The 18,774-nt window shown below is 25.7% G+C and overlaps 1 protein-coding gene across 1 annotated transcript in view; it reads right to left on the bottom strand.

Moving 5' to 3' along the window:
• The window catches only part of LOC111632638 (proto-oncogene tyrosine-protein kinase ROS-like), a 113,357-nt gene that overhangs the window by 53,231 nt on the left and 41,352 nt on the right, over positions 1-18,774 (bottom strand). Inside the window, exons 16-21 of the mRNA XM_023377132.1 lie at positions 14,381-14,556; positions 13,023-13,212; positions 12,417-12,576; positions 8,697-8,863; positions 3,522-3,697; positions 983-1,120 (exon numbers count right to left, since the gene is read on the bottom strand). Coding sequence (XP_023232900.1) covers positions 983-1,120; positions 3,522-3,697; positions 8,697-8,863; positions 12,417-12,576; positions 13,023-13,212; positions 14,381-14,556 — 1,007 coding nt within the window. The remainder of the gene's footprint in view (positions 1-982; positions 1,121-3,521; positions 3,698-8,696; positions 8,864-12,416; positions 12,577-13,022; positions 13,213-14,380; positions 14,557-18,774) is intronic.

Here is an 18,774-nt window from a genome sequence, read left to right as displayed (position 1 = left end):
TTTCATCTCAAATTTGATCTCTTAATTGTTCCAAGCTTCTTGGCCAGTCGGAATACACTCTCGCCTTGAAATAACCCCATAGGTAAAAGTCTGACGGAGTTAAATCAGGCAAGTGAAGTGGCCATTCTACTACGCACATGTTCAATGTTCTCGGGAGTTCATACGGTTTTCCTACAGCCAGTTGACTTTCAATTCGATGCACTGGCAGTTTCATGGAAGTTTTTTACCCAATTCAATATTGTTCCATGAGCAGGAATTGGATATCACTCTTGCATCTTAAAATGTTTACGAAATCCACATTGTACGCACAGTACAGATTTTCAGACGTGAAAATAACACTACCATAAATGCACAATGTTGCTTTGACCAGTACACCAGGATACTATGTAGTAACCTATATGAAATGAAAGTTGACAGTCTGCACTAAATAGAGGGTGCCACCATCGCTATATCTCAGTTTTAATGCGAGTTATTCAACTTTAAAATCGTCAAAACACCCTGTACATTCTTGCTCATCTTTTTGAATGCATTCCATACTATCTTTTCTGCTGAATTAAGTTTTCCTTGAAACTAGGCTGCTACAAAAGCTGTCTTACTTGGAGACCAACAAAAATTCTCTCCTTTACTTTCACATTGCTCAGATGAGAAAACTTTTGCTTCAAGTAAGCAAAGCCTTCTCCTTCTCTATTCATACTTTTCACAAAGTTTTTCATCAAACCAAGCTTGATATGAAGAGGAGGTAAGAGGATTTTAGTTTTCTACACCAAAGCAGGAAAAGCAATATTCTTCTGACCTTGTACATTTGCTGCACAATCAAGCCACATTTTTACCAAGTAGCAACTGGTTCTTGCTTGACTGTCCCATTCACATAAAAAACAGCACAAGTTATATCCTTATTGAGACTTATTAGGATTGCAACAATTTTGAGGTTAGCAAACACATTTTACTTATGCTCATTGTATTTTATCTTGTCCGGCATTACCTTCATGTTGTTGTAAGTTTCTTTTATGTGAACAGCATGAGCAACTGGAACAGACGAATGTTTGTTGCCATTGTATGGCAAAACTCCTTTAAGGCTGAACTTTAACAAGTCAATAAAGAGTCTCCATTCCACAGGATCCTGTGGTAGTAAAAGCTTCTCTAACAAATGTGGTATATAGTTGCAAAAAAGAGATTGTCTTCCATTGAAAAAATTTCAGATTTCCTGACTCTCTTTTTCAGGCAATTCCTACATAAAGCAAATATGATTTCTCAGGTTTTATATTTTATTCAAACAACAGTAACAGAAAGTTTGTCCAAAAGAGACATTTTTCTGAAAAAATGTGGTATTTAAAAAAAACTGTGGGTGATAGAAGATTTTGGACTTTAGATTCATATTCAGCACACTAAAATACATACAAAATATTGCATTTTCTTTTATGAAAGCATTTTGATGCAGAACAGTATTATTATTCAATTTTGTTTCATATATTATGAATTTTTGTTAAAATGAAACTTTTAAATAAAAGTTTAAAAAATTCAATAATAATCAAATTTTTATAATTTATATTGAAATTTATACAACCATTTTTAAAGCTAATTAAAAAAATTATTTTAAAATTATTTTAGTAAGTTTATAAAAATATAACACACTAAAATATTTGCTTAATCAATCAAATTAAAATCAATCATTTAGTACAAATTTTGATTAAATGTATATTTATTTATAAATTATATTTTAAATTATAAACAGAGAAGTAGAAGATAGACTGTTGATCAAAGTAGTCTAACTTAAATTCTTTCATTTAAAACAATTACTGAACTCCAGAAAAATAAAGTCAAAAATAAAATGTCAAAGAATTCTTATGTCTGTAATGTATGTGACTGTATTTTGTTTATTAATGAATGTGATGCTTGATCCTTTTTTCATGGTGTAAGCATAGATGATGAATTCGTTCCTGTAAATCTATCCATTGGTGGTTTTCCAGTACAGGTATACCTCGCCTTACGTCAGTAATTGGTTCCAGGATGTAAGTCGAATTTACTTGTCTCCGAATCTACTTGTCACTAGGCTAAACCATAAATTACCATTCCCGGTTCTGTATTTTATTTATTAATGCATTTTTAATAATATATGGTTAATAAAAAATCTATTTTAAGCTTACAAACAAATAAATTTTAGTTTTTAATATAGTACAGAAAAAAGTATTCTAAATTTACGAATACATGTACTGTAAATACAGTACATACTTGTAAATGTATATATTTCAATATGATTTTATGTGCTTTAAGCGTTTTTCTAGTGATATTACAACTTCAATATTTGTGGCGGGCAGACGTAAAGTCAAATAAAATGACTTAAACTTGATTTTTATTTTTCCATATACTTTTTTGACAAATGACATATAATCAGGAACGACATAATTCGAAACAACGTAAGTCGAGGTATACCTGTATTAGAGGTCAATGGCTGGATTGTCATTAAAGCACTTTGGTTGGATTGGTGTATGTTATCCATTGTGTTTGAGTGAGAGGCAAATGTGTTTTATGCAGCAGCCATACTTGGACCAGTGCTGTGTTTTTTACAGGTATCCAAAAGAGACTATGGCAAAATTTTTCAAACCTAAGCCTTTGTCTAACCATGAATGCAGTATGATACTGGCTTGGGTTAAGAAGGTCTAATGCAGATCCAGTTAACCCAAGCCAGTATCATACCGCAAATGTGTAATAATCATTTTTGTTTTCTCCACATAAGTGGTTATGCCTAAATACCTGAAGCCATGTGTTTATAAATCAGCCATTCTTGACATGAGAAACAGACACTGTTCAACAACAACCTAAATTAATCATTGTTCATGAGTCACTTTTTGCTTCATTTCTTCTCATAGACCTTACTAATATGAGTGGCCTTACTGGAAGCTTGTGTTCCTGACAACATTGCTCTATAGTTCATTGGAACTAACAAGCTCTCTTACTTCAACAAGATAGTGATCAGTGAGAATTGTTATTGTTATCATCATTATTAATTTTAGAAAAATTTAACTAATATTTCAGTAATCATTGTAATAATCTTGATTATAAAAATATTTTTGTTACTTATTTGTTTATTATATTAATTATGATAATTTCATTTTTATTGTTTATAACTATTTTATAAATTTCAAATATATACATAAAAAAAGTTAGAGTCCAAATTATACTAAATGATATTAGAGCAGTAAGTACCTGCTTGATTTGACTAAATTATATGGTTCAAATTTTGCTTCAGGTTATTCTTTTCTTCCAAATGTCTTAAATTAATTTATTATTTAATTAAGATTATTTCTAATTAATAAATTTACTATAAACTATGTTTATAGTTCTACTTTCCATATTACAATAATAATTAATTTATAAAAATAAAAAATATTATAGAACAATAAATTTGGTCATTTTGCATAGTTTTAAAACTAATTTAAATTTTATAAATATTTTAAAATAAACATTTGAATTCTGAGTTAATTTTACAACAGTAAGTAAAAATCTTATATAAATATTTTTACCTCTCCATTTATATCTTCTGGACCATTCAATTTAATTTCATAAAATATATCTCCATAATTAACATTTGTAATAGAGTTCCATACAATAGTGAAATTGTTCCACATACCCTCTACCCATATATCTTTTTCAAGAATACTATCGGGAATTACATTAATGTCAGTTAATTCTCCTTTCACTGTAATAAAAATCAGCATATTAAATAAATGAAAACATTTTTATTTAAAATATTTTTATTAATCTTTATAAAACCAATTCTAAATAATAATTATAATGAAATACTGAAAAGCATAATATAAAAACTTTTTACTGAAATATAAAAACTTTTTCCAATTTCTGTTAATGTACATTGAGATCATCATAATTATTAATCAAATGATAAACACAGATTTTATTATGCTATTTTAATGCTAATATATATATTTTACAAAATTGTTATTAAATTAATTTGTTAATCAATCATCTTATAAATTAGAAACTATTTTTATTTATGTAACAATCATAGACTATTTATAATTTAAAGTTATCAAAGAAATACAAAAGCCGTCACTTAGGCTTGAGTCACTTAGATATTGTAACTGGTTTAAAAAACAGATGTATTATTTGGCTAAAGAGAGTTGCAAATTTAACTCCAATTTTAAACTATGTTTTTTCTAGTTATCTCTAATTGGGCTGCAATTTGAAAAAATTGTAGAACTATAAATTTCCACTGTTGTCTGTCCATCTATCCATCCATCCACCTGTTGTTCCTTAATCTCAAGAATGGAATTAGATAGATGAAAGGCAAGATCAGATATGGAAAGCTTAGTGGTAAGAGGCCACGATTAACTATACATGAATTTCTAGTATGAAAGTCACCTGATTTCAATTCAAATATTTTCCCCTGAAAGGAATTAGATAGATGACTGGCACAACTCCAGGAAAAGTATGATTTACAGGAGCAAGACACTACTATTTTGAGGTGGAGAGCATATATTTTAAATTAAAAAATTATTAAAAATTTCAGCCCGGCATTGTGACGATATCACAAAAAATAGTTGCTCATTTATTAATGAATCAATTCAGTTTAGATGATAAGTCTGCATATTGTTAGTGACTAACTTTTCAATTTTATTAAATAATTTTTTTGCAAATAAAATATTATCTAACTACATTGCATGACTTTGTCAAATTGTGATAGAACTGAGGCAGAGCCAGAAAGAAAGAAGTGATCCCTGCACTTGCCACCACAAAAAAGGCTATCCTTGTACCTGCTGGTCATGGGAGACATGATCCTTGCACTTGCAATTCAAGAACAAAGCAATTGCCATAGATTGCATTGTTTTTGTGTTTTGTTCAGTTTTTGCACATATTTTCTATTAAGCATACACAATGCTGTTTTTATTTTTGACCCCTACGTCTAAATTCCATTATGCATGCTCAGTCGCATCCGATGGCATGGACATTGTTACTTTAATACCTCTGTATATTGAAAACAAAGTCACAAATTCCTACTTTTTTACATTTAAATAGACCCTCATTATATTTTTGGATTTCTTGTCAAAATTAATGGAAAATGGCAAAGTTATCAAAATCAGCCCATTAAATTTTGATAACAAACACAATTCTGTAAGCCACATAGAAGAGACTTTCCTAATACTCCACCTCAATAAAATTCAATAATTCTTTACAATTTCAGCTATTCAAGTTTTTCAACATCAGCACCTATTAAAATGTTTAAATATTCTTTGAGATATTTCAATTTTCTAAATAAAGATACTAATATAATTCTTTAACAAAATATCCTCAAAATTTAATATAGACAAAAATACAAATCATTGAATCTACTGCAATGAATCTGTAACAGTATTTTTATTATTGGATATTTAGTTAGTTTATTCAGAATCACTGAGTACATTAGATAAATAACCAGTAACATTCATTTTTCTAAAAACTTTTATAATTGTAATTTATCTAAAAATAAATTTAATAAAATTCAATTCACAAATATATTGAATCACTGGAATATTTAAATTTTCATTTAAATGCTTGAGGTGTTTCATTTTAGCTCACTATTTAGCAATTCTAAATATGAAATAATAATGTAAAATATTCTGTCCACAATCAGGAACATATTTAGACATTTAGATTGGGGTCATGGAAGTTAATTTTTCTGACTGATACTAATGGCTTATACTGTTAATTCATATAAAGTGCCAGTTGAGAAGACTGGTTCTTCTTCCCTCAATCTCCCCATTGCTCATGACCCTTTTTTATACTTCTATTCTCTTAATTCTAAAAAATACATTATTATTATTATAATTATAATTATTTTTTTTTTGGTAGAGTAACTTTATTGACTATTGGAATTTTCAGATATTGGAAGTGAGACAACCCACAAACACTCCCCACTAACTTTGCCATTATCTATAATAAAGACATTTTTCTTTGTTCTACATTCAATTGGAACATAACATTCCTACTAGTGGAAATAATTTCAAGCTTATAATCAAAACTTATTAAAAAGAAAAAAGAATAACTGAATAATCTAAAATGAAAGATCAAAACCATTTATGTAAAAATTTTAATGTATTCTTGTAATTTAGTTTTTATTTAAATTTATAATTTAATTTCAATTTTTCAATATTTACATAAATTTTAAAATTTGAATTACAGCAATAAATTTTCAAAAGAATTAATGATTAGATTGGACAAATATTTCCACTTCTTAAAATATAAATCTTATTTATTAAAAAATTAATAATGTGTAAGTTATAATTAGTAAATATAAATGTAATATTCTATCATATCCTTTGTTTTGAATCTCCTATTACTGTTTTAGTGAGTAGAATTCTTCATATCAGAAACAATACTGAATGTTCTTATTGTAAAATAACTGTTAAAAATATGAAAAGTCATCTATTTAACTCATATTCTTTCCCATTTAAAAGATGTCTTACTCAGTAAAGATTTTTATTATAACTTTCATTTAGACTAACCCTTAAGTAGCCAATATTGTATAAATTTTATAATTTTTTTTTTTTTATCATTAAGTTCATTACAAATATTTTTTGTTTAATAAAACTGTTTACAGATGAAATATTTTTTGGTTCACTCTTGTAAAATCAACAAGCTGAATCAATAACAATATTATTTTTTAAATTTTTAATAAAAACTGTAATCACTTTTGTATATGAATGTAATATACTGTATAAACTATAATTTAGAATTTACAAAAATATAATTTTAACATTTAATAATTTATGCTTCTGACACAATATAGTGCTATAAATTAAGACACTTGGCGGATTTTCTCATCTTTATTTAGTTGATACGTGTGGAAAAAATTACACATTTCGGGCTCTTAAGCCCCTCTGCAGTCAACTAAAACATTTAAAAAGGATATGACATACACATAAAAAAGGGAATACACAAGTTTTGTAAAATTCTTAAAAAATAAATTTTCGGTTCAAATTCTCGAATTTGAACCATTCAAAAAGCAGTGCTCAATAAATACCACAGTTAACTATAATTCTAACATACCAATTCATATAAAACAAAACATATTTAATATGGAATACACTAAAATCAAAAATAGAACTAGTATAAATACTAAACAAATCGAACATTTAAATACACTAAAGAAAAAATTTATTCTTTCAGGATACCCAAACAGAATTCTTAATATTTGGGAGACAGAAATAGATAAAAAAAAAAATAAAACAATAAGAATAGATCCTAAACAAGCAGAAATAAAATACATTCGTTTTCCATACATAAAAGGTTTATACGAAGAAGTTAATAAGGAAGTCAAAAAAATTAATGTAAAACTTGTACCGACATATGATAAGCTACTCTCCAGATTAAATGCAAAACAAGTTAACAAAACAAATATAACAAATAAAGAAGAAAGTAAAAATGTAGTCTATAAAATTCCGTGTACATGCGAAAATAAAAAATTTTATATAGGTGAAACTAAACGTAAAGTTAAAGTAAGATTGAAAGAACATATAGCCGATTTGAAATATCGTAGACTAAATTCTGCTTTTCATGAACACTGCCTTTTGAATAATTGTAATATAGATAAAAATAATATAGATATCTTACACAGAGAAAGAGATACATACAAAAGAAAATTCAAGGAAAGTATAGAAATAATCAAAAATCAAAATAGTATAAATAAAAATCCTAGCATCTCAATAAACGAAAACTGGTTAAAAATTTTATATTAATTGTATTCACTAGATTCAAACTATTATTATTGTGATCAATGTGCTAATTAATAATAACGATTGAACTGTTACATAAATCAACAATAACAAAAAACTGTAATGTTGTAACGGGAATCAAATAATATGTAAATTTATATTAAATGTTAATCCTGTTTACCAACCTCAAGACATTGTAATGTCATTAGTTCATATAATAATCTATAATATTAAATACTGTAATGTTAAATAAATCAACAATCATATATTGTAAAAATATAGTAGATGTCAGATATGTAAATTTATATTGTAGAAGTTATGTAAATTCGTATTATATTGTCAATGCGTATCAAAGGAAATAAGGATTTAGTAAAACAGATTTATGAGTAAAAAGCATAATCAATTGTATACCAATTTGATAATTGTTGTCTAGGGTATATTTTAGATCAAGGATTTTGTAAGACTGTTTTATAAGTAAAAGGTATAATCAATTTTGTACAGTACAACCTTAATAACAGCCGTACTCAAGGTATGCCTTAATTGAATATAGTTTTATAGATACTATAAAACTTATATATAGTTTTGTATAGATATATTGTATACTCTCCTAATATTATAGTAGGCTACAAGAAAAAATACTGTGAATAAGCTGATGTTGCTGAAAAAATATCGAAAGTAAAATGCTACTTTAATTTATAAGACTTGTATGGATAGGTATGTTTTATTTTTTAAGAATTTTACAAAACTTGTGTATTCCCTTTTTTATGTGTATGTCATATCCTTTTTAAATGTTTTAGTTGACTGAAGAGGGGCTTAAGAGCCCGAAATGTGTAATTTTTTCCACACGTATCAACTAAATAAAGATGAGAAAATCCGCCAAGTGTCTTAATTTATAACACTATATTGTGTCAGAAGCATAAACAAATAGCAAAGCACGGTTTCATATCATCAAAATTTAATAATTTAGTTTGAATTATAAAATTTTCTTACTTGGATATGGCTGTAGAGCTGGATCAATAATAGTGAGAGTTTCCAAATCTTTTAGTCCTACATGTTTAAAACATGCAACATTTCTTCCAGACATATCACTAATTAATGCTTCTTTCTCTTCATTAATCCAGAAAAGACGATCACTAAAATACCATAGGGGACCTTGACTGTATTCAAAAATAAAAATATAAATTAAATTTTCTAATATGAATTAAAGTTTTAGATCAAACTATTATAATATGTAACAATTAAATTATAATAATAAGCATCCTGGAAAACATACATATAAATTTAATAATAAAATAATTTTATTGTTTTTCTAATTTTTTAGTCTTATAAATGCTTGTTTTATCTATACTATCTTTCAGAATACAAATATTGAAATGAGTAAAAATATTTATTAAAAAAATAACAGATATCTGTATTTTTATACATTTAGAAAAAATAAAAATTATACATGTAATTATTATATTTATATTTACATAAACATTTCTATAATACAAGATCTGAACTAATCTGGAAATAAATAATTTTCCATATATGCAGGTATTTGGATTATTGCATTTATATTTTCATTTCATTCCTAACAAATTAATCATTCCTAATAAGGAACTAAGTAATATATCATTAATATAATTTTTAATAAGTATAAAAACAAAATTATTATTATGATTCTCAAACACAAAACCGTGCTACTATTTAAACACTTGGCGTTTAATAAAAATGAAAAAATGTCAAGTGTTTAAGTAGTAGCACGGTTTTGTGTTTGAGAATCATAGAAAATTATAAAACACGGTTTTCGAAAATTGAGAAAATTATTATTATTCATAATAATGAATATCAATATAAAATGAGTCATGAAAGTGAAATAATTATTTTGTGTTGTTACGTATAATTAAAATACTGCTATTTAAAACTGGTTACATTTGAATTAATAATACTAAAACCTATATTAGTGTTGAACTGGTATCATCACAATGCCCATTCAACATGAGCAAAAACATTTGTATTTTTTATAAAAATAGCTGGAATATAGGTTTTAGTGTTATTAATTACATATAATTATTGATTTATTACAAATATTCTTTTTTCTATTCTATTCATGCAATTAGAATTCTTATTAATAAGAAAATAAAATACTACTTATTAAGAAAAGTTTTGAAATTTAAGATTCAATATTCAGCTTTTCTAATTTATATCCTAGAATCTTATTTAACTTAATTTCAAATACAGTATAATAAAAATTTAATTTTAAATGTACTTGTTTCTGTACAATGAAGGATGTGGTTTCATTGCCTGTGATCAAAAGTAATGTTATTCTTAATAAATTTATATTATTTATTGGTATTTCTATAAGGTTAATATAAACCTTATAGAATTGAAAATATGAAGTTATCATTAGATGACTAAATTGTATAATTTACTTGATAGCTTAAATTTTATTTAAAGTCTCATCTCAGGCTTTTTAATATTTCACCAGTAAAATTTGTGTATTATTTATGCTGTCAATTAAATAATCTGAAAACATCCACTAAAGAATATGCTGAAATTATTGCATTATCTCTTCAATATATTACCTTAGATTTCTAAATGTTATCATATTTTAATATCTCATATCAAAAAACAAAGTACAGTATTTAAATGTGGAATTTCTGAAGTATATGTATATTTTTATGAGAAATTCCATATAATTTTACATACATATAATAAGAAATACATGAAAACTATTGAAATACAAATTTTACTTGGATTTTTTTTACATAATTTTGACTTAACATGATCTGGGGAAAAAATTCAATTCTCTTTTTGCACGATTTATTTACATGTTTAAATAAATTTGTCTTTCTAAAAATCGCCATTTGATTTTATTTTTAAAAAAATATTTACTTTCTTTTCTAGAAAATTACTCTTTTTTTTAAAAATTTTAGAATTTGCATTTAAGGCTGTTACACACTTGTTCACATAAATCTTAAAATTTGATTGTTTTTTGACTTATTTGAGCATGTATAGTAACAATAAGTCTTTCATTCCAAGTTTATCCTATGATTGAATCAGTCAAAAAATTTAATTCAAAGTTTGATGATTTGTTTGTGTAATTGTCTTCCAATTTTTTAAATATGAGGCCTACTAATGGGCCAAGTTAATAACATTTCTGAACATTGCTAGTTGGTCCCAGATTCATGCCTGACCTACAGGCTGGCTATGTAAGTTTTCCAGGTTTTCTTGACATGTCTGACACACAATCAGGGATCAGTTTTTCTGAGAGACACCCCCTTAGTAAATCATCCATGTACTGCATTGCCTTATCCCATTAATCCAATCCAATACAGAATAATTTTTGTATGCCATTTGGTTTCTGTTTAAACTAGATATTGTGGTCGTTAATTAAAAAATTGAAATGAAAATATAATAAAATTTTTGCAAATAATGTAAATTTATTAAATTTTGCTAATAAATAAGTTACAATTCTCTCTCTTCTGATTTATTAACTAAAACTAAAATATTTTATTTAGTCACATCCTAATTGATTTATTGTATTATTTTTACTGCTTTTTAAGGTCTGGAACTGATCTTCAATATGGACAATATCTTTTTTACACAGATTTTTCAGGAACAATATATTCTCAAAATGATGTAAAAACAGAATTGACGGTATATTATCCTATCAATTAGGATTATTTTATGATAATGTTTCTGCTTTCAAAAAATAATATAATAATAATAATAATAAATTATATTTAAACATAACATGATCATATAACATAATAAATCATACTTTAACATATTTCAATTAAACCATTGCATATATTCAATAAAAAGTTTGCAAAACTTAAAATATTTTTTCGTTTTTACATTTTAAAGAAAACTTATTTTTACATTAAGCATTTGTTCAAAACAATGGAAAATCATATTTACTATCTGTGACCTAGCATTCTTAATTATTGCAAATTATACCAACATAAGAATTCTTCAAAAGATACAAAATGAAAACAATTTCTTGAAATCAGAAGTTCATGAGATTTGCAAATTATGTAGATCATACTAGATGTAGGTTATGGCAGATACAAGGAAAGGGCTATAAAGGATTAAGCCCTCCCTAATGACACAAAATAAATTAAAATTTATTTGTTCAAACTACAAAATGCTGTTTTTAAAAACATTTATAAGGGTAAATATGGTTTATTGATCCATTCAGAATACAACTGTCATGCACATGTTAATAAAAAAAAAAACTTATTAAATATTCAAATATTTTTAATTTTTGAGTTAGCCCTCTTTTAGATATGCCTGGATCTGCTACTGGATGTAGATGTATCACATTAATTGATTTGCTATATTAATTTCATGTTTTTTAAGATAAAAGAGAAAGAAATTTAATTATTCACTTGACTTTTTCATTAATTTTATTTTATGGCAAAAAATTAAGTCATAATAAAAAATGCAGTATTAATGGTGCATTCAAATAGCATTCATATTATCTCCTTCATTATTTCTATAAAATTCATTTAATATGCATTTATTATTACATTGAAATATTAAAGCAAACTTCTATAATACTGCTTATTTAAAAAGTCATATAGTAAAAAGTAAATAAGCATTTTTTATAGAATAATGCATACAATGAAATATTTTAAATCATTTAATTTTCAACATCAAAAATTAAAATAAAAAGATAAAGATATTCTAAAATATTAAATTATATTTGCTTTATAAACTTACATAGCATTTTCTGGTAACTGTGCTATCAATTCTATGACATCATCTTTATTTCTGCCAAAAACATTTTTCAAGGTTTTTGCACTATAAAGCCAAGAACCTTCATAATTTCTAATTGTCCAATATATTTTTTGTTGATCATAATTCAAAGTGAGGCCCATTACTAAAACCATAAAATAAAAATCAGTTTTATTTGATCTTATTTTGATAAATTTTTCATAGATCTTATGATATAAAATCTAGACTTAAATTTACAATTGTCATGCACATGTTAAATTTCCAATTGTCCAAACTTCCACTATCCAAATTTACAATTGTCATGCACATGCAACTGGTCATGCATATAGAATTAAATTTTAATTAACACCAAATATTTTTGAATGATCAATCAAATATTAAAAACTCAAACTTGGATTGATTATCACAAATTTTTATTATTATAAAACAACAGAATATTTATAATGTGTAACTCAGAGTGTCTCATTACTATTAATGAAGTGAAGTTATTAAATTATAATATCAGCTAGATTTTAATTGACGGTAATAATCTTAATTAATAATATAAGCTGTAAGTAATTTATTAAATAACTATAAAAATGTTCAACGTACCTCTTTTACCTGAAAATACACCAGTCTGCATATATGTATATGTATTATCACCATTTAAATTTGATCCTTCAACAGAATGAGTTGTTGACCAATAAAGATGTCCTGATGGAGAATCAATGACAAGTTTTTCAGCCAAAGTATTTATAGAAAGAGATTCTGGTTGTGTTCCATCTAAATTGGCTCTTGATATCTATATAAATTTTAAGTAAAAAATTATCAAAGTGAATAAGATTGAAATTATATATACAGGGTAATTATAAAATCTTTCTCTGATTACAAACATTTATTGTGCAAAATTTATGCTATGTAGAAACATGCTTTTTGTGACATAATTTCTAGACTGATTTCTAGAGTTTTATTTGCTATAATGTTGCATAGACCAAGTGGCACTGCAATCACAACTATCCAAATAGTGTTTTTGTATGAGAAAACTCAATGTGTTCTGAGGTTCCATGAAACAAAATTATCAATTCTGGTTCAGAAAAGCTTCAGAAAAGAGCATGGACAATAACACTAAATGTGAAAAGCATGAAGTGTTAAAAATTGGTGTGTAAAGCTTAAAGAGCATAGCAGTGTTGATGACCTGAACAGCACTAAAGGACTAAGTATGAAGAGACTTGATGCTGTGCGTAAAGTTTATCAATGAAGTCCCCACAAATCCAATGAGTGGACTTGATTAATAAAATATTAATTTCAGATCTTTAATACCTAGATATAATTAAATTAATAAGTTCTATAAAAGTCTAAAATTTTTTATTTTGATGTTTAAATAACAAAGTTATTATTAAAAATTAATTAGACATTAAAGAAATCAATAAACTTTATTGATTTATAATAGAAAGCTAATAAACTTTATTTAAATTCAAAATCTAAACTTTGCAATCAAATAAACTTTATTTGTCTAACATTCATGATTTCATTAATAGATTCTTTTATTACTGCAATTGTTGTTTTTATAGTTAAGATAACAGTTAGCCATGCAGAACTCAATTTATTATACAGGATGTCCATAAAGTCCGTGTGCAATTTAAAAAATTGATAACTTTATTAGTATTTGTGATAGAGAAATTTGATCCTTAATTAGAATGTATTGGAAATAAGAAAATCTATATATTTTTATTGTTTTATTGTATTTTATTAAATTTTCATATGTCAACCATCATTAGTAATACAAAGGGTAATACGATTTTGTAGTTCTCTAAAAACATAAAAACATTTGCCAATTGATTTACAGTAATGCCTGAAATCACATTAGTTANTTAAAACTAATTTAAATTTTATAAATATTTTAAAATAAACATTTGAATTCTGAGTTAATTTTACAACAGTAAGTAAAAATCTTATATAAATATTTTTACCTCTCCATTTATATCTTCTGGACCATTCAATTTAATTTCATAAAATATATCTCCATAATTAACATTTGTAATAGAGTTCCATACAATAGTGAAATTGTTCCACATACCCTCTACCCATATATCTTTTTCAAGAATACTATCGGGAATTACATTAATGTCAGTTAATTCTCCTTTCACTGTAATAAAAATCAGCATATTAAATAAATGAAAACATTTTTATTTAAAATATTTTTATTAATCTTTATAAAACCAATTCTAAATAATAATTATAATGAAATACTGAAAAGCATAATATAAAAACTTTTTACTGAAATATAAAAACTTTTTCCAATTTCTGTTAATGTACATTGAGATCATCATAATTATTAATCAAATGATAAACACAGATTTTATTATGCTATTTTAATGCTAATATATATATTTTAAAAAATTGTTATTAAATTAATTTGTTAATCAATCATCTTATAAATTAGAAACTATTTTTATTTATGTGACAATCATAGACTATTTATAATTTAAAGTTATCAAAGAAATACAAAAGCCGTCACTTAGGCTTGAGTCACTTAGATATTGTAACTGGTTTAAAAAACAGATGTATTATTTGGCTAAAGAGAGTTGCAAATTTAACTCCAATTTTAAACTATGTTTTTTCTAGTTATCTCTAATTGGGCTGCAATTTGAAAAAATTGTAGAACTATAAATTTCCACTGTTGTCTGTCCATCTATCCATCCATCCACCTGTTGTTCCTTAATCTCAAGAATGGAATTAGATAGATGAAAGGCAAGATCAGATATGGAAAGCTTAGTGGTAAGAGGCCACGATTAACTATACATGAATTTCTAGTATGAAAGTCACCTGATTTCAATTCAAATATTTTCCCCTGAAAGGAATTAGATAGATGACTGGCACAACTCCAGGAAAAGTATGATTTACAGGAGCAAGACACTACTATTTTGAGGTGGAGAGCATATATTTTAAATTAAAAAATTATTAAAAATTTCAGCCCGGCATTGTGACGATATCACAAAAAATAGTTGCTCATTTATTAATGAATCAATTCAGTTTAGATGATAAGTCTGCATATTGTTAGTGACTAACTTTTCAATTTTATTAAATAATTTTTTTGCAAATAAAATATTATCTAACTACATTGCATGACTTTGTCAAATTGTGATAGAACTGAGGCAGAGCCAGAAAGAAAGAAGTGATCCCTGCACTTGCCACCACAAAAAAGGCTATCCTTGTACCTGCTGGTCATGGGAGACATGATCCTTGCACTTGCAATTCAAGAACAAAGCAATTGCCATAGATTGCATTGTTTTTGTGTTTTGTTCAGTTTTTGCACATATTTTCTATTAAGCATACACAATGCTGTTTTTATTTTTGACCCCTACGTCTAAATTCCATTATGCATGCTCAGTCGCATCCGATGGCATGGACATTGTTACTTTAATACCTCTGTATATTGAAAACAAAGTCACAAATTCCTACTTTTTTACATTTAAATAGACCCTCATTATATTTTTGGATTTCTTGTCAAAATTAATGGAAAATGGCAAAGTTATCAAAATCAGCCCATTAAATTTTGATAACAAACACAATTCTGTAAGCCACATAGAAGAGACTTTCCTAATACTCCACCTCAATAAAATTCAATAATTCTTTACAATTTCAGCTATTCAAGTTTTTCAACATCAGCACCTATTAAAATGTTTAAATATTCTTTGAGATATTTCAATTTTCTAAATAAAGATACTAATATAATTCTTTAACAAAATATCCTCAAAATTTAATATAGACAAAAATACAAATCATTGAATCTACTGCAATGAATCTGTAACAGTATTTTTATTATTGGATATTTAGTTAGTTTATTCAGAATCACTGAGTACATTAGATAAATAACCAGTAACATTCATTTTTCTAAAAACTTTTATAATTGTAATTTATCTAAAAATAAATTTAATAAAATTCAATTCACAAATATATTGAATCACTGGAATATTTAAATTTTCATTTAAATGCTTGAGGTGTTTCATTTTAGCTCACTATTTAGCAATTCTAAATATGAAATAATAATGTAAAATATTCTGTCCACAATCAGGAACATATTTAGACATTTAGATTGGGGTCATGGAAGTTAATTTTTCTGACTGATACTAATGGCTTATACTGTTAATTCATATAAAGTGCCAGTTGAGAAGACTGGTTCTTCTTCCCTCAATCTCCCCATTGCTCATGACCCTTTTTTATACTTCTATTCTCTTAATTCTAAAAAATACATTANATCCAATAATTTTATTTCTACATATTATTAAAACTTTGAAATTAGACATTCTAATAATAAAATATATCTGTGCATATTCTTAGTTATAAATGCAGAACTAGGTGAAAAATATCCTAAAAGAACTATCTCATCAGATGTACTAAAATAAAATTTAATAATGTAAGAAATATAAAATATATCAAAAATTAAAAATGTATATACAAATGTTAAAAGTAACACTGTCATATTAAAAATTTGAAAACTATAAATTAATTTAGAATTTATTACAGTATATTGTATAAAAATATATAACATAGACTTATAGACAATTCTTGTCTAACATTAAACAATATGATATTTATCTTAACTGTATGATAAAAATAAAAACATAAACATAACTTCTAAATGATTGTATTTATTAAAATAATTTTCAAAAAACAAAAACCAAAGAAATATAATATAAAAAGATGTTAAATAAATTCAAATGTGTTATAAATTTTATAATAGACTGAATTATCAAATAAAAATAATATACTGTATTATAGAAATATTTATTGTTTTTTGTTTTTTATTCTTTTTAAAATCTTTCATATAACATTTTCAATATAATATAAAATTTAGCTTCAACACATTGAAATTGTTCTAACAGAAAAATTAATCAAAGCAAAATATGTGATTAAAATTTATTAAAATGATTTAAACTTTTCTTAGAAACAGAATCTAAAATTTGAAGAGAAACTTTGTTATATGCTATTACAATAAGTAAAGAAAAACTAAAAATTGAATAGTTTACTTTGCATAACAAATGAATAATTTATACTTTTTAATTCATGATTATTATAATAAAACTACAATGAAGTGTTGAAAATCTAGATTCAAGTTTAGGTATTCTAAGTTCAAGCCAATATTTCAAAAGAAATGTAGGAATATTTATAAAGATTCAAAACATAACTTAAAGAATCATGATATTTAAACAAAAGATATACTAATTGTAATTTCAAAATTAAAAAATTACAAATTCTGAATGTTAGAACATCAACAACACAAAACTGAAAGAACATCAACAATGAAATTACCCATTGAAAGAATTAATATTCATTTTTATATGGCCAAATGCAGATTTTTGATATTCTGGAGTTTTGATATCCAGAGTTTTGATGCTTCACTGTATCAATTTTGAAATAATCTAATAGGATTTTTCTGCAGAAGCATAGGAAGAGAGACAGAACTTTAATAGTTGAAATTTTATACATGAAAAAGTTAGTAATTTGATATAATAATTTTGGTTAGTAAATTAGAGATATAGAAATTTAAGATTTTATCTAAAAATATAATTTGTTTATGTAATTCTAATAATGATACTATTGTTTTGATTTTATTAAAAAACTAGCAAACCCTGCCATGTGTTGTTGTGGCTCAAAATGTATCTATTATAAATGTATAACACTTCCCCCGTGGGGGGGAAATTTTTCGAAAAATCCCTTAGTGCACATTTTCTTGACGTACTCTATTAAAACGCAATCAAAAACGCAAAAAACCGCATCTAAAATAGTATAATAGAAGCAAAGTTCTTCACGGTAAGCCTTAATCCTGTCCCTCTCCCCCGCGGGGGGAATATTGAAAAATCCCTTTGTAGTGTATATTCTGTTGACGTACCCTATTAAAACGCAATCAAAAATGCAAAAAACCGCATCTAAAATAGTATAAATACAAGCAGAGTACTTTACGGTAAGCCTTAATCCTGTCCATCTCCCGGGGGGGTAATTTCGACATGTATATTATATAAAAACACGTGCATATTCGAATGCAGTATTGTGTCAAAATTTCAAAGGAATCGGTAGGAACAAATGAATATTACATTTTTATTTATATAGATAGATAGAAGATGATCTGCTTTAGTTCATTTTCACAGAAAAGCATAATGCCTCACAGAAAAGCAAACTTAGGGCATCATACTCGTAGCACATCTGTTGACATAAAAGCCTTAACCTAGATTATATCTTTTAATTTATATGACTGTTTAACGGAATAATATACAGCCTATGTCCACCCTGAAGTTCCATTCTAAATATTGGTGAAAGAATTTTTGAAATCGGATGAGTAGTTTCGGAGATTACCTGCTGCAAA

Source organism: Centruroides sculpturatus, unplaced genomic scaffold (genome assembly GCF_000671375.1).
Source record: "Centruroides sculpturatus isolate CEXI.00-Female unplaced genomic scaffold, Cexi_2.0 scaffold717, whole genome shotgun sequence".
Lineage (NCBI taxonomy): Eukaryota > Metazoa > Arthropoda > Arachnida > Scorpiones > Buthidae > Centruroides > Centruroides sculpturatus.
Note: the sequence above shows the minus strand (reverse complement) of the source record. Positions and strands in the feature narration are given on the sequence as shown.